This window comes from Neofelis nebulosa, chromosome 5 (genome assembly GCF_028018385.1).
Source record: "Neofelis nebulosa isolate mNeoNeb1 chromosome 5, mNeoNeb1.pri, whole genome shotgun sequence".
Lineage (NCBI taxonomy): Eukaryota > Metazoa > Chordata > Mammalia > Carnivora > Felidae > Neofelis > Neofelis nebulosa.
Window position 1 is genome coordinate 52,428,948 of NC_080786.1, and position 18,182 is coordinate 52,447,129.

At 34.3% G+C, this 18,182-nt stretch overlaps 2 protein-coding genes across 2 annotated transcripts in view; one reads left to right on the forward strand and one right to left on the reverse strand.

Moving 5' to 3' along the window:
• Nucleotides 1-18,182, forward strand: part of RSRC1 (arginine and serine rich coiled-coil 1) — a 421,618-nt gene that overhangs the window by 153,726 nt on the left and 249,710 nt on the right. The window lies entirely within an intron of this gene.
• Nucleotides 8,339-8,747, reverse strand: LOC131513007 (U6 snRNA-associated Sm-like protein LSm3). Its single transcript, XM_058732355.1, has one exon. The coding sequence runs from the start codon at nt 8,745-8,747 to the stop codon at nt 8,367-8,369; it is 381 nt and encodes a 126-aa protein (XP_058588338.1). The 3' UTR covers nt 8,339-8,366.

Here is an 18,182-nt window from a genome sequence, read left to right on the forward strand (position 1 = left end):
TAAAGTTTATGTCTGTCTACTTTGTATGTTTATTGTATTTATTGCTGGTATATTTGTCCTATTTGGGATTTGAAGGGAGTTCGGCTAATATTTTTCCAATGAGAATAATTTTGTTCTGGTTTTTGGTAGATATCATTTACTGTTTAACAAGATCGCCTTCTATTCCTAGTTGGATAAAATTTTTTAGAAATTATTTTATTTATATATTTTTATTAAAAATATTTTTACAGTAATTGAAATTATTTTAAAGTTTTCCTCTTTTTATCTAAGAATGTGGTGAATAATAACTGGTTTTCTGTTATTAGTCTGTCCTTGCATTCCTGAGATGAACTCAACTTACTTGTGATGTATTATCTTTTTGTATATATTACTGGATTCATTTGATTTGTTTGTTTATTAATATTTTTTATTTTTGTTCGTGTATGAGATTTACCTGTAATTTTCCCTCTTGTTCTTTCCTTCTCCAATTTTATTTTATTTTATTTTTATTATTTTTTTTATTTTTGCATTTTATTTATTTTAGTAAGAGAGAGACCACCAGCAGGGGAGAGGGGCAGAGGGAGAGGGAATCTTAAGGGGGTTCCATGCTCAGCACAGAGCCCGACATGGGGCTTGATCCTCTGACCCTGGGATCATGAGTTGGATGCTCAACTGAGTCCTTCTCCAATTTTAGTATCAAGGTTATAATAGACTTGTAAATGTAATGGAAAACTCTAGTAGGGGATATTGATAGTGGAGAAGGCTGTGTGTGTGCGGGGGAGGAGATATATGGGAAGTCTCTGTGCCTTCCACTTATTTTGCTATGAACTTAAAACTGCTCTAAAATTAAAGTCTGTTAAAAAAAATGTAATGATGAATGGTCCATCAGTTTCTATTCTTGAGAAGTTTGTGTAGGATTGAAATTATATATGGAATATATAATTGAATATTTGATAGAACTAGCCTATAATACAACTTAGGCTTAGTATTATCATTGTGAGGGGGTTTTAAACTACTTATTCAGGTTTTTTGATGGTTATAGGACTATTAAGCCTTTCTATTTTATCATTTTTTCTTTTTTTATTTATTTAATCTTAAATCAGTTTCTGTAAGATTTTATTCTAGAAATTGGTCTGACAGATTTGTTTTACCTGAGTTTACAGATTTATTGGCATGATATTCTCTTAGCTTTTTTCCCCTCTGCTTTTTAAAATGTTAACACTGTTGTCTCCCTTTCATTTTTCATTTCCCCTTTATTGTTTTTATGAAAAAAAAACAGATAAGCACCCATGTCTTCTTTGAAGATGACATTTTGTGCTAGATTATTCAGAGTTCATTTTTAAAGTATTTCTCTTCCCAGGTATCTCCTCTCCTACTCTGTTTAACTCATTTTGTTTTACACATGCCACACCACATACTACATAATCCTTTTGTCAATGTTCCAATCATTATTCCTTATGCAGTTTTAAAATTAGATATAAATTATACTTCTTCTGTTACAGTAATGAGTGGTATATGTTATACAACAGTTTTTAATGTTTATTTTTGAGAGAGAGAGGGAGAGAGCAACTGAATGCTAGTGGGGGAGGGCAGAGAGAGAAGGAGATAGAGGATCCAAAGTGAGCTCAGTGCTGATGTCAGAGAGCCTGACGCGGGGTTCAAATTCACAAGCCTTGAGATCATGACCTGAGCTGAAGTTGGACACTTAGCCAACTGAGCCACCCAGGCGCCCCCAACATTTTCTTTTTTTATTTGAGTAGTGTTAGTATCGCTGATGATGAGTGGGAAATGAATAAGAAATGATGTCTTTAGATCTTCCTGAGTGTTCTATTTGATGAGGGTTGTAAGTAAAAAATAAAAATGGTAATAGAATTAGTGCTTTAAGGACAAGACCTCTTGGAGTGTACGTTCCCATCTTATAGACTAGTTGCTACTGATTTTGTTTCTTGGTCAATATCATTTTGTACAAAGTACCAAATGTAATAAATAGAAGTTTATTTGACTTTTGTTTATCACTGTTGGCCCATTTGGGCCTTTTTGGAAATATATGATGGAATATTTAGGATCATAGTGGCTGGGAGAAAAAATCGGGATACTCTGTCTTCACAGTATACAAGACAGTCTGATCAACAAAGAAATTTTCCCATCAAAAATGCCAGTGATACCTAATTGAGAAAATTTAAGAGAGTAAACTACTTTTGCTAATACTGCAGAGCCAAAAATGCTGGAGGACTAATTGAAAACCAACATAGTATACACTTACACAGTACAGTGAATATTGCCATCACCACAGATGTTTCCACTTGATTTTATATAGTCTATTTTCCCCCCACCTCAATCTTAGCTGCTAATGTGCTTTCTGTCACTATAAATTAGTTTATATTTTCTAAAATTTTATATAAGTGGAATCACAATATACATTATGTATTCTTTTGTGTTTGGCTTTTTTCCCTCAGCATTATGATATTGTGATTTATCCATGATGTTGGATGTATTAGCAGTTAGTTCCTTTTGAATGAAAAGTAATGTAGTTTTGTATAAATATATCACATTTTGTTTTTATACTCATCTATTAATAGATATTTGAGTTGTTTTCCATTTTTGGATATTACTAAATCTGTTGTGAGCATTCATATAAAGTTCTTCAAGTGGACATATGTTTTCTTTACCTGGAAAGTGAATGACTGGCTTGACTGGAAGGTTTAGATTTAACTTTTAAGAACCTGCCAAATGGTTTCCTGAAGGGGTTGTATTATTTTACCTTTAAATGACTGCATATGAGATTCCACGTTTCTCCAGATCCTTGCCAAAATTTGTATTGCTGTTTCTTTTTTATTTTAGCCTTTATAATGGATTTGTAGATGCATCCTGCTTTGGTTTTAATTTTCATTTCCCTGATGTCAAATTATGCTGAGCATCTTACGTTTATTGGCCATTTGTGTATCTATTTTTCGTGTAGTGTCCGGTCAAATTTTGCTCCTATTTTTAAAGTTTTACTGAAGTATAATTTGTATATGGTAAACTGCACATATTTTTAAAGTATGCAATTTGATATTTTTTTATTTCTGTATATACTGTATATACCAATGATACCATCGCCACAGTCAACACAGTCAAGGTTCGTTAGAACCTTTCCCCTTCATAACCAAAGGCTTAGTCAGGCTCCTTTATTATACCCTTCTTCTCTCTCTTCTTGCTCTTTCTCCCACTGGCACCTATTTACTCTAACTGTAGATGAGTTTACATTTTCCAGAACTTTATGTAAATGTAATAATGTGGTATGTATTCTTTTTGTCTGGCTTCTTTCACTCAGCATAATTATTCTGAGCTGCATCTATATTGTTGCATGTATTTTTCTTTATTGCGGAATAGTATGCCTTTGTATGTGTATGAAACAGATTGTTTTCCCAGTTACTTACTGATGGAGACATGTTTTCAGGTTTTGGCTATTATAAAACAAACTGCTATGAAAATTTGTGTAAATGTATGGCCATACTTTCTTTTTGGCAGTAGAAGGGCTGGATCACATGGTAGATTTATTCTTAACTTAATTGCGAGACTGTTTTCCAAAGTGGTTATACCATTATACAATCTTGCCAGCAGCGTGTGAGTGTTCCAGTTATTCCACAGCTTTATTAATACTACATATATGGGTAGTCTTTCATTTTAGACATTTTAATAGGTATGAAGTAGCCTATTATGGCTTTAATTTACATTTCTCTCATAACTAATGGTATTGAGACTTTTTTTTTAAGTTTTATTTATTTATTTATTTTGAGAGAGAGAGAGAGAGAGAGAGAGAGGGCATGAGCAGGGCAGGGGCAGAGAGCGGGAGAGAGAATCCTGAGCAGGCTCTGCACTGCCAGCATAGAGCCCGACGTGGGGCTCAAACTCACAAACTGTGAGATCATGACCTGAGCCAAAACCAGGAGTCGGGCACTTAACCAACTGAGTCACCCAGGTGCCCCGAGAATGTTTTCAGTGTTCTCGTTTGCCACCTATATATATTTCTTTTTTTTTTTTTTTTTAAATTTTTTTTTTCAACCTTTTTTAATTTTTTTTATTTTTGGGACAGAGAGAGACAGAGCATGAACAGGGGAGGGGCAGAGAGAGAGGGAGACACAGAATCGGAAACAGGCTCCAGGCTCCAAGCCGTCAGCCCAGAGCCCGACGCGGGGCTCGAACTCACAGACCGCGAGATCGTGACCTGGCTGAAGTCGGACGCTTAACCGACTGCGCCACCCAGGCGCCCCACCTATATATATTTCTTAGTGAAGTATCTGTCCACATGTTTTGCTTGCTTTTTATGTTGGGTCATTTCCTTATTACTAAGTTTGGAGAGTTCTTTATATTTCTAGATTCAGGTGCTATATCAGATGTATGCTGTAGCTTTTCTTTCATTCACTAGGAGTGCCTTTTGAAGACAGAAGTTTTTAATTTTGATAAAGTTTAGTTTATTCATTTATTCTTTTGTAGATCATGATTTTGGTGTTGATCTAGGAGATCTTTGCCTAGCCAAAGGTTACAAAGATTTTCTATATTCTTCTACCAGTTTTATAGTTTTAGTTTTTACATTTAAGTCTGTGGCCTATTTTGAGATTAATTTTGAGTATGATGTGAAATCTGGATCAACATTCTTTTTTTTTCATCTCGAAAATTTAATATTGGCAGCATATTTTTTCCACCAGATCACCTTTCTTTTTTGGATTGCCTTTTATTTTTGTAATCAAATCTGATGTCCATAAAGGGGTTGGTCTGTTTGTAGGCATTTGGCTTGTTCCACTAGAAGTGCTTGTCTGTCTTGGTGCCAGTACCACACTGTTGATTATTGTAGCGTTATAATACTTAGAATCGTGTAGTCGTAGCCTTCATACTTTATTCTTTTTTCAGAGTTGTTTTTGCTGTCTTAGGTTCTTTCCACTACCATATGACTTTTGCAATTATTTTGTCAGTTTCTATGAAATACTTTGCTTATATTTGATTGGGATTGCATGAATCTGTAGATCAATTTGGAGAGAATTAACAGCTTAATAATATTGAGTCTTCTGATATGTTAACAAGGTGTATTTCTTCATTTATTGAGGTCTTACATGATTTTTCTCAGCAGTGTTTTGTAACTTACAGTTTAGAGGTCTCTGACATTTTCCTTTTTCATATTTATGCGGAAGTATTTTATATTTGTGATGTTACTGCAAATGATATATATGTAGCACTTAAAAATTTTAATTTTTGATAGTTTGCTGGTAGTATATGTATATACACTTGAATTTGGTATAATGATCTTGTATCCTGCAACCTCATTAATTTCACTTATCATTCTAGTTGCTTGTTTATATAGATTCCATAAGATTTTCTGTGGGAATGATTGTGCTGTTTGTAATGAAGACAGTTTTACTTCTTTCCAATCTGGGTGTCTTTTGTTTCTTTTTCTTGCCTGACTCCTCAGACTAGAGCCTCTAATACAACATTGGTAGAAGTGGAAAGTTTGGATATCTTTGTCTTGTTCCTGATATTAGTGAGATAGCATTTACTCTTTTTCACTATTAAGTGTGATGTTAGCTGGCAGATTTTTGGTAAATGCCTTTTAAAGGTTAAAGGTTGAGGAAATACTCTCCTAGTTCTTGTTTGCTGACAGTGTGTTTTTTGTTTTTATTTTTTAAAGAAATATGTGTTGGATTTTGTAAAAATGCTTTTTTGGGGTGACTATTGAGACTATCTTTTTCTTTTATTTAATTGTTAATGTGGTGAATTACATTGATTGATTTTCATATGTAAAGCACTTTTGCATTTCTTGTGGAAAACTCCACTTAGTCATGGTCTATTATCCATTTCATATATTGTTGCATTTAATTGGCTAAAGTTATATTTAGAATATTTACATCTGTTTTCATGAGGAATATTGGTCTGCAGTTTCACTTTCTTATAATATCCTTGACTATATTTGGTATCAGGTAGTGCTGGCCTCAAAAGAATGAGTTGGGAAGTTCTTCTTTGTTTTTTTCTTTCTTTCTTTTTGTAGAAACAAGACTATTTATTACATATGCTATCAAAATAATAATAAAAAACTTCTTTATCTATACCTGCTTTTTTTTTTAATGTTTATTTATTTTTGAGACAGAAAGAGAGACAGAGCATAAGCATGGGAGGGGCAGAGAGAGGGAGACACAGAATACAAAGCAGGCTCCAGGCTCTGAGCTGTCAGCGCAGAGCCGGATGCATGGCTTGAACTCTTGAACCATGAGATCATGACATGAGCCGAAGTCAGAGGCTTAAATGACTGAGCCACCCAGGTGCCCCTCCACACCTGAATTTTTTTGTAGTAATGTCTTATACATTTCCATTTAGAATATTCCTGTATTATTTTAGGGTCTTTATGTTATACACAAGAAAGCAACTTTGACAAACTTAAGTAAAAACGAATTTAGCAAAGGATAGTGAGGGCTCACAGAATTGATAAGAGGCTAAAATATCAGGAGTATCTGAGAAAGCAAGAAGGGAATAAAAGTCACAGCACCTGTCTTTTAAGAAGATCCCACCTGTTCAGAAACTGGTTTGCCAGTTGCATTGCCACCACCACCATGGCTGCTACTCTGAAAAATATCATTTTCAAATCTGCATTCTGGCTTCATTGTTATCTTCAAAATTTAAGTCCAGGTAAAGGGCTTTTGATTGACTAAGATTAAGTTATGTATCTAACTTTCTGATCTTTTTATCTCCCATAGTCAGAGGCATGGAGTTGGGTAGTAAGGATGCATGGAATTACTGTCATGGAAAAACAACATATAACAGGGGAAGAGATAAAGTTCCAGAAGTAAACTGTATGCTATTAGGAAGGATGTAGTTTCTGGCAGACAAAAAAATCCCGTCTGATTAATGTCTACTGTAAACCCTTTTCCATTGTCAGTTATGAGTCCCATTCACATTACCTACTGTTTACTCCTGATAATATTACTTTTCCTGATATAAACTAGTCTGGTACTAGTTTTGTGTTCCTGGTACTGTTAAAGTGAAATAAAATAGCTTGGCTTCCCAGAGGGGATAGCCCTAAATATCAGATGCATTTCTGTAGAAACATTGGGTTAGCATCCCACTTCAATTCTGCCCATCGTCCCCACAGATTTTCACAGAACATATTCCATGAAAGGAATTCATTAGGCATGAACCTGAGGGCCTAAGAGTGTCAAGTTACCTAAAATTCTTTCGCTGCTGCATTATTTAAATTGAATCTATCTAGGTGTCACTTAGAAATGGCATTTGGCCTGGATATTTCTTCGCAGAACAGTTTATAACTAAAAATTAAATTTCCTTAATGGAGAAATTAATAAAAAAATCAGAGAAATATTGTTATGCAGGTTATCTGTTTCTTCAGTGAGCTTCGGTAGTTTTTGTCTTTTAAGGAGTTAGTTCGTTTCACCTAAGGTATTTAATATATAAGCATAAAGCTGTTCATAATAGTCCCTTTTCATCCTTTTAATATCTGTAGAATCTATACTGATGGTACTTCTTTCATTTGTGTATTGAATAATTTTTCTTTTTTTCTCATCAGTCTGGCTAGAGCTTTATCAATTTTATTGCTTTTCTCAAAGAATCAGCTCTTAGGTTTATTGATATCTTCTATAGTTTTTCTGTTTTCTGTTTCATTGCTTTCCACATTGAACTATATTATTTCCTTTTTCCTGCTTATGTTGGGTTTTAATTTGCTCCTTTTTTTTTCAAGTTTCTTTTTTAACAGAAATCATGCTTCATATTTCATGGCCATGTTAACATCTACAGTGTCACAGCACCACCACACACCCCCCTCACTCAACCTGTTCTTCTTTGTGCTCTTATGGCATCCTGTATATGCATTATTCTGTCTACCTCCCTGTCCTGCAGTTGTTGGTTTAAAGAACTGCCTTCCCAGAGGATTTGAAGGAAGGACACATATTGGCAAAGCTGTAATTTTCAGTGGTCCACTTGGTGCCTCAAACCTAGGAGATGCACAGAGGAATGTATATAAGTAAAGTCAATGTAAGATGTGTGTTTACTTTAAAAAGTTGGCAAGACAGGATGCTGCATTAAAAAAAAAAATCAAAAAGGAAACATCAAATTCAACTTAAAGGAAAAAAAACCAGAAACTGAGAAAACAGCAAAGCAAATCAACTCCTAAAAAAGAGTTCTTCATCTTGGCGATCACATTTATTGAAAGGGTTGGAAAAAAATAAAAATACTCTTTAGCTTAAGAATTTTTGAGTTATCTGGAAATCAACTCATTTCAGGAGTGGAAGAATCCTTGGTCATTTCTTAATGTTGCAATTAATGCAGGTTTCTCTTTTGAGTGTCTTCTACATTTAAAGAGGCAATCATACAAAGTCTCCTATATTCCATAACACGATGAATTCTTTGTTTCAGCCAACTCTTAATGGAGGGGCAACTAGAACAACACCATCTCCCTGGACAAAGAGCATCGGAATATTCCGTTTTGTTGATTTATATACCTCCTTGTAGGTTTTCTCATCAATTTCTATGGTAGTCATAGTCTCTTCCACATCTCCCAATATCATATTTAAATGCTGATCATAAGCATGTAATCTGCCTCGAAGCTCTCTGTTATTTTTCATTTTCACATAAATTCGCTCATCCAGGCTGAGCTTGATGAGATCCAGGGGCTCCTCTACGGTGTTGGTAGTTTGTTGCTGGTCCAAGTCATCTGCGCCATGTTTCAAACCCTGAAGTTTCTTAAGGTATAAACTGAGGCCATTGCTTTGAGACCTTTCATCTTTTCTCATATAAGTACTTAGTGCTTTATATCTTCTCCTTTAGGAGCATCCACAGGTTCTGATATGTTATGTTCTCATTTTCATTCAGTTAAATAATTGCTGATTTCACTTTGATTTATTCTTTGACCAGGGTTACTTAAAAGAGTGGTATTTATTTTTCAAATATTTCTGGATATCTTTTTATAACTCATTTTTTATTTACTTTGATTATGCCAAAGAGCATACTTTGTATGATTTGAATCCTTTTAAATTTATTGAGATGTTTTATGGCTCAGCATATGTGCTATTTTAATGAATGTTTTGAAAACTGCTTCTTCTGCTTGTTCTTATATGGGGTGTCTTGTAAATGTCAACTGGGTCAAGTTGGTTGATAATGTAGTCACCTCTGTTACATCCTTGCTAAAGATTTTTCTCTTTACTTAAGAGAAAGGAATTGAAATTTCCAAGCATAATTCTGGATTTGGGTGGATATTTTTGCAGTCCAATACACATTTTTAAGCTTTATTCTGGGTTGCAGTCAAGTTCCTTGGAGACAATTTGGCCTCTTAGGTCTCGCTATTATGATTCGATAGGTAGGTCTGGAGCAGTACTCAGTCTAGTGCTAACTATTCCTCATAACTGAGGTATGAACTTGATGAGTATTCTAACAAATGCCTGTGAATTATGAGTTTTTCCTGTCTAGCTTGTTGGAGCAGCATTCTTTTTCACTTTGAGCATCAGGTTCTGGTCTCCATTTCTTTGGGATGGTGTTTTCTTTGCTTCTTGTACTTACTTTACAGGTATGCGCTATTTAGTACTTTGCTGAATATACAAAGGGGATTCTCGATAGATTTTTACACTTCTGTCTATGTGCTCTGTCTCCCCTCTTGTCCTCTGTCCTATGAACTCTAGTTGCCTTAGTTTCCATGGAATCTCAGCTCTGACTCCTCAAATCCAGAGATTGCCAGGCTCCACCTGGGTTCTCTGTCCTTGTGCTGTGATCTGTAGTGATAAGCCTCCATTCATTTGTTTCTTGTCTCTCAGGAATCACTGTTCTTTGTTGCCTGATTTCCAATGTCTTGTAAATCTTTTTTTTTTTTTTTTTTTTTTTTTTTTTTAAGAGAGAACGCAAGTGGGGGAGAGGGCTAGAGAGAGGGAGACAAAGAAAGAATATCTTAAGCAGGCTCCATGCTCAGCATGGGGCCCCACGTGGGCCTTTATTCCATGACCCTGTAATCATGACTTGAGCTGAAATCAAGAGTCAGACACTCAACTGACTGAGCCACTCAGGTACCCCCTTGTAAATCATTTTTTAAAAACATTTTGGTTTTGTTATTGTTGTTGTTTTGACATTTTGTTTTGTGATTATTTCAGAGAGAGATACAGAGTATATTCCTTTTTACTGTCTTAGAGTCTTCTGCCCATTTTAAATTTTATTCCAATCTCCCATGTGTTTTTTGTTGAGCAAAAGCTATTAACTTTGATAAAGTTCCAATTTATTAATTTTACTAAATCTTGATATTTGCTTAAACCTTCTCTACCTCAAGGTCACAAAGATTTTCTTCTAGTAGTTTTTATAGGCTTGGTTTTTCCATTTATGTCCATGATTTATTTTGACTTATAAAGTGAGGTAAGCTTGATGTCCTTTTTTTTTTTTTTTTTTTTTGATACAGGTAGCCAATTACTCCAGGACCTTCTTTCTTGATTAAATTCGACTGATACCTTGATACTGTAGCAAAAATCCACTTCTCTTATATATGTTGGGCACTATAAATTTTCTGCAGCACTATTTTTAGTTAGATATTTTGGTCTTTTATAGATGTTTTGTTGTTGATGAATTTTAATTTAATTTTGTTGTATTCAGAAAGTGTACTTCATCAGATTTAGTCCTTTGAATCTTCTGAGATTTTTTTAATTGTCCTATAGTTTATCATATAATAGTGAGTATATTGCAGTTGTCAGGCATAGTGCTGTATAAATATCAGTTGGATTAAGGTGGTGATATTATTGTTCAGGTCTTCTCTATAATTATTAATTTCTTTCCTTGTTAAATTGACATATGTCAATTTCTCCATGTAAGATTCTGAATTCTTCGTTTTCTGTCTTTAATTCTGCATGCTTTTGCTTGATAGTTTTTAAAATCTGTTAGGAAGCATATATGCATTTGTAATTGTTATATTAGTTTCCTACAGTAGCCCGGTTATCATAAACTGTCTTTTTTGCATCTGTAGAAATCCTTGCTTCCCTGGTCTGTTTTGAATAGTATTAACCTATCTATTCTAGCTTTTTTTATTCTTACAAGTTGTATAACACCTCATTTTTCTAGTTTTTTCATTCAGTCTCTGTTTTTCATGTTAAATTTGGCTTCTTTTAGATAGCCTATGTTTGGATCTTATTTTTTTTTAATACATTTGGACTGTGCCTTTTAAGTGAATGGTTTAATCCATTTTTACCTAATACAATTTTGGGTATGGTTGTATTTATCTCTGTAATTTTCCTTAGCTTTTTTAAAATTATGGCATTTTTCTCTCTGTTTCTTTTTTTATTTTTTCCACCCATCCCCGCACTAACCTCCCCTCTGGTAATCACTAGTTTGTTCTCTTTATTTAAGAGTCTGTTTTTTGTTTTTTCTCTTTTTTTTGTTTTTTTGTTCATTTGTTTTGTTTCTTAAATTCTATATATGAGTGAAATCATATGGTATTTGTCTCTCTCTGACTTATTTCACATAGCATTATACTGTCTAGGTCCATCTGTGTTAATTGCACGTAGCAAGAGCTCATTATTTTTTATGGCTGTGTAATATTCTTTTGTATATATAGGTATGTGTATGTGTGTGTGTGTGTATATATATGTATTTGTGTTTATGTATATATACGCTTATATATGTATATGTACATATGTATATACACCCACACGGATTTCATTTTCTTTATCCATTCATCTACTGATGAACACCGGTTGCTTTCAGATCTTGGTTTTTGTGAGTAATGCTGTAATAAACACAGGGGTGCATGTATCTTCTTGAATTAGGTTTCTTGCCTTCTTTTTTCTTGTTACTCAAATAATTTTTAGTATTTAATTTAAATTTCCTTATTGTTTTGAAAATATATTTCCTTGTATTAGTTTCTTTCGTTGCCCTAGAGATTACATCTTTAACTTTTCCCATTAAACTACATCTTTAACTTATTACATTCTACTTCAGCTTATCATTCTACTTATTCTAAGAAATAGTATCTTTATTTCATTTTCAATTTTGAATGATATAGTTTTCCTCTGTATAGTTCTTGGCTGACAAGTTTTTTTTTTTTTTTTCCACATCAAATATTGTTCCAGTGTCTTGACTTTCAAAGTTTCTGATGTGCAGTTAGCCATAATCTTATAATTATCCCTTTATATAATTTATTTTTGCTCCCTGGACTCTTTACTGTTTTCTCTTTATCTTTGGCTTTTAGCACTTTTATTGTCATGCATGTGGGAGTGGTTTTCTTTATGTTTAGTTCACTAGTTGTTCAGTGAGTTTTTTGACTATGTAAATCAGTGTTTTCTACCAAATTTGGGAAGTTTGGGAGCATTATTTTTAAAAATATTGTTCATTTCTTCCTTTCTTCTTGGTATTCCACTGGCCCATATGCTGAACCACTTGCTCTTATGCCACAGATCTCTTGAGGTTCTATTCATTTTCATTAATTTTGTTTCTCATTGTACTCCAGATTGGGTAACTTACATTAATGTATCATTAAGCTCACTGATCTTTGTTTTGCTTTTTTTTTTACTTTCAGCTTTAGAATTTTCCTTAGGGGAAAAAAATAGTTTCCATGTCTCTAATGAGATTTCCTATCTGTTCATTCATTGATACTATTTTTTTCTTCAATATTTGAACAATTTGTGACAATTGTCAAGAAATCTCTGCCTGCTAAAACTAATATCTAGTTTACTCATAGTTTCTGTTCACTTTTTTCTTATATGGTCCACACTGTATTATTTATTTGCATGTCTAGTATTTTTGACTTAAGGTTTGAACATTGTAACCACTCTAGATTCAGTTGTGTTCTTTGGGGAGTATTTTATTTTGTGGTGTTTTGTTTTTGTTCTTTGCTTACCTTAAACAGCAAACTTCCTCTCTTGACTGTAGGCAGTATCTGATATCTCCATATACTTTATGGTTTCTACTGCTGCTTTTTAAAACTGGTTTCATGATCTGTTCTGTTCCTCTTTTGTTCCTTGATTGCCAGCCAAGACTGTAGATTGAGATAGAGCTCACTCTGTCTGCTTTTCTTCTATAGATGATTCTCTAATTTTCAGCTGCTCTACCAGTTTTACAATTTATACTTAGATGCTTCAAGTCCATTTTACATCAATTTTCTGCCAGCAGAGATGCAATCAGTTCTTAGTTAGTTCCAACTGATATAACCAAATTCCACAGACTGGATGGCTTAAAAGCCATTTATTTCTCATATTTCTAGAGGCTGGGAAGTATGAGATCAAGGTGCCAGTATGGTTGGTGTGTAGTGAGGGCCCTTTTCCTGATTTGTGGATGGCCACCTTCTTCCTGAATCCTCACATGATGAAAGAGGGAGGGCTATGGTCTCTTCCACATCTTATAAAGGCACTAATTCAGTTATGGGGAATCTGCCCTCATGATCTCATCTAAACCTACTTATCTCCCAGAGTTCCCCACCTCCAAATGCAGTCACACTGGGGATTAGGGTTTCAACATATGAATTTTAGGGAACACATTCAGTCCATAGCACACATGTTTGGGGGACTCATTCAGTTTCAAAAAGCATCAAGTGTGTACATTTTTCTCTGATCACTACCTACATTTTTACTGGATTCCCTGAAAATTTTCCCTAAACACTAGTATGTGTAGTTTACTTGTCAGAACTTGGTAGGTTATATTCAGGTTTGGGTCATATTCTGTCTGTGATACTCTTGCTGCTAATATTTCTCCCTTTAAATTTCCTGTGCTCTTTCAATCCTGAATTCGGATTCTAACACCATGAGCTGACAAGGTGGTAGTTTTCTGCCATTATGTTTTTACAACCACAGATATGATAGTTCGAGAGTGCCCTCATACCAGATAGCCACAAAATGGCAATTCTTTTAATTTCTAAGTGAAATTTTTGAGATTGAACTATTCTCAGTGGCTTTTTGGATTTTGTCCAGTGTTTTAAAGTAGATTTTTTATTATGTTATTCGGTTTTTATAATTTTTAAAAATGTTTTATTCATTTTTTCAGAGAGAGACAAAGCACAAGTGGGGGATGGGAAGAGAGAGAAGGAGACACAGAATCCAAAACAGTCTCTAGGCTCTGAGCTGTCAGCACAGAGCCTGACATGGGGCTCGAACCCATGAACTGCGAGATCATGACCCTAGCCAAAGTCGGGCACTTAACCAACTGAACCACCCAGGTGCCCCAGTTTTCACAGTTTTTTTATGTTGGAAGTTTTGCTCCATCATTCATTCCTTCACTATTATTAGAAGTACTCTTAATTTTAATCTTACAATTGCATTAACACAAAACCTTTAAAATAGAGATACTGTGACCTGAGAGAATTTTTATACTAAAAATTTATTTCATGTGTTTATTGCTAATAGTTTAAAAATGCATGAAATTCTTTTTAATATTTTTTAAGTTTATTCATTTTTTTTAATATATGAAATTTATTGTCAAATTGGTTTCCATACAACACCCAGTGCTCATCCCAAAAGATGCCCTCTTCAATGCCCATCACCTACCCTCCTCTCCCTCCCACCCCCCATCAACCCTCAATTTGTTCTCAGTTTTTAAGAGTCTCTTATGCTTTGGCTCTCTCCCACTCTAACATTTTTTTTTTTTTTCCTTCCCCTCCTCCATGGGTTTCTGTTAAGTTTCTCAGGATCCACATAAGAGTCAAAACATATGGTATCTTTCTCTGTATGGCTTATTTCACTTAGCATCACACTCTCCAGTTCCATCCACGTTGCTACGGAGGGCCATATTTCATTCTTTCCCATTGCCACATAGTACTCCATTGTGTATATAAACCACAATTTCTTTATCCATTCATCAGTTGATGGACATTTAGGCTTTTTCCACAATTTGGCTATTGTTGAGAGTGCTGCTATAAACATTGGGGTACAAGTGCCCCTATGCATCAGTACTCCTGTATCCCTTGGGTGAATTCCTAGCAGTGCTACTGCTGGGTTATAGGGTAGGTCTATTTTTAATTTTTTGAGGAACCTCCACACTGTTTTCCAGAGTGGCTGTACCAGTTTGCATTCCCACCAACAGTTGCATGAAATTCTTGAAGGAACATTTATTAATCACATTAGATTTTCTCTTTTGTTTTAAACATTGAAAATATAGCCTCTGAGGCATTTACCTTTCATTCAAAATAATGAATTTATAGCTTTAGAAATGATGGGATCAAAATTGTGGCTGAGGATCATTTTACTTCTCCATCCCTAAGAGACTTTTATTTGATAAATATTTCAGTAGTTTTTATGCATAGATTTCTGTGCTGATGTCAGTGTACATAAATTTGGAAGATTATAGTAAAACCTTTTCTATCTGGGATATTAGAAAATTAATTTTTTTGGTTTGGATTTTTTGATTGCAGAGATTTTATTCTTTATTTATTTATTTATTTTTTATTAAAAAAATTTTTTTTTAAGTTTATTTATTTTTGAGACAGAGAGAGACAGCATGAACGGGGGAGGGTCAGAGAGAGCTGGAGACACAGAATCGGAAGCAGGCTCCAGGCTCTGAGCCATCAGCCCAGAGCCCAACGTGGGGCTTGAACTCACGGATCGCGAGATCGTGACCTGAGCCGAAGTCGGACGCTCAACCGACTGAGCCACCCAGGCGCCCCATAGATTTTATTCTTTTAAAGTAGAAACTTTTTTCTTTAATACTTTTCCTGAATATAAAACTAATATATGTTCATTGTAAAATAATTTGAGAATTATAGAAGAGAATTTTAAAAAGCAGTAAAAGTTATCCTTAACCTTACCTCTTACAGTAGATACTTTTTTATGTTTTGGTAACATTATACTCTTTTTCTCAGTATTTTTGGTTTTACAAAATTGGCCTACTACTGTATATACTGTTAACATATCCTTTTAAAGAATATGTTGTAATCATTTTCCTAAAACATTACTGTTAATATCCAGAGAACATATTATTCCCTTATGAGAATATACTTATTTTAACTTTACTTAGTCGTATTTAGTCTTTAACGTAATATATTCAGTCTTTAGCTCAGACTTAACCAGGATTCCATTATGTAATTAATATCATAGTATAAAACTTTGTTCAAAATTGTTTTATATTTCTCTTTACCTAAGATTCTAGAAGTAGATTGTTTAAGCTAAGAGTATTTGTTTCTTAGCCCTACATTGTAAAGGGTTTGGTAATTTATACATCAATAGCTCTGTGTGAGACTTTTCATTTACCCACAACCACTTACAAACAAGGTATAATCTTAAAGATAGATTTTGTAATTACACTAGGCAAAAAATCACAGATATTTTATTAGGTTGATTTTTATTTCTTAGATATTATTATTAGGGTTGAACATCTTTTTATAGAGTCATTGATCATTTATATTTATTTGATGAATTGCCAGTTTTCATTGTTTATTATTCTCTTTGTGTTGTTTGCTTTTTTAATATTACTTTTATTTTTTAGGAAATCTTTATGATTTATTAATATCAATTTCAGATTGTTTTAGATAAGTTTAAAATATTCAAACATGTTATCAAATGATATTTAGAAAATTATTTCATTATTTTACCTTACTCTGATTGTGATAAGCTAATACAATTAATATTAGGTTACCAGGCATGATAACTAAGAATCATTGATGAAGTTATATCATATTCTTAAAATTTGAGGCTTCTAAAATATATCATTTCTACATGTTTGTTAAATTTCTCTCCCTTCTTTCTTATTCATTTGATAAGTTTATTTTTCCCCAACTACCATGTGTTCTAATATTTTCAGTAGAGAGCTTTCTTTTTTTAAGCAATTTTAAGGAGTTATCTTCATGAAGTACCTTGTTTATTCTTTGAATACTTGGAAGATTTTCAAATAAGAATAACAATAAAGTAACACATTTCTTGAGCTTTAATGTAATTTATGAAGGTTTTTTTTTAATGTCTATTTTTGAGACAGCAAAAGAGAGAGAGCGGGGAGGGGCACAGAGAGAGGGTGATAGAGGATTCTGAATAGGCTCTGAGCTGACAGCAAGAGAACCCAATGTGGGGTTCAAATTCACAGACCACAAGATCATGACCTGAGCCAAAGTTGGACGCTTAACTGACTGAGCCACCCAGGCGCCCCATGAAGAACTTTTAACTGAAGAAAATAAAAGAGTTATTTTGGAATGTAAATTTCTTGCTACATAGTCAGAAATTCAGATAGGTGTTTTTGCCAACCTAAAAAATTGTCTGTGTTGTATGGTAATAGTAATTTGAATGTTTTATTACATTTTTATTCATTTGACATAATAAAATTTACATTTGTTAGACACACATTATCTGGAATAGATGTTCATCTATTTAAAGATTATAGAGGGTCCAGGTTTCTTACTTCAAAAGCAAAAGTTCTCTCTGTAAATAGCTATTCCTATAGTTTAAAAATTGTATTTGTGCAAACGAGAATTTTATTGTCAGGTGTCAGTGTTAGTAAGGGGTCACTGCATATATCATTCAGGACATCAGGTTGCTTGTTGGAAGCCATGTGACCCTCCATAAAGCTTTTGTGCTAGACTTGTGCAGTCCCTCAGACACCTCTTCATCACTGTCCCAGTGGTTGATGTGTAGGAGATGTCTCATTCTCCCTGCTGTCTTTGCCAGTGTATTTGCTAACCCCGGGGATCTAATGAGGGAAAGAGCTGCAGCAGGGCAGCATACAGCTGAAAGATCAAACATTTCTACCTCCTGAGGTAACGGTGATCCTGGAACCCAACAAAAGGATAGAGTACCCCAGTGATAGGGTGACCCTAGCATCCTCCCTCCGTATAAGAACTGACTCACAATGGTAGGCTCTAAGAAGAATTGTGTTCGACAGATAGCCTTGTGTTTGCAGAGTTCTTCAGGAATTTCTAGGTTTGTTGCCAATTGGCTTTAAAAAACTTTTTTAATGTTTGTTTATTTTTGAGAGAGAGAGAGAGAGAGAGAGAGAGAGAGCGAGCAGGGGAGGGGCAGAGAGTGAAGGGACACAGAATCTGAAGCAGGCACCAGGCTCTGAGCTATCAGCACAGAGCCTGACACGGGGCTTGAACCCATCCACAGTGAGATTATGACCTGAGCCAAAGCTGGACACTCAACCAACTGAGCCACCCAGGTGCCCCACCAATTGGTTTTAAACTACACATGATAATCATGCATTTCACTCATAATTTATTGATCATCCCATAATACTATTTGACAGGGTTTTTAACACCTCTGTTACAAAGGTTATAAAATTTGGAATAATAA

Excerpts from the sequence above, each read along its gene's own strand:
- LOC131513007 (XM_058732355.1), bottom strand. The coding sequence starts at position 8,747 with ATGAGAAAAGATGAAAGGTCTCAAAGCAATGGCCTCAGTTTATACCTT.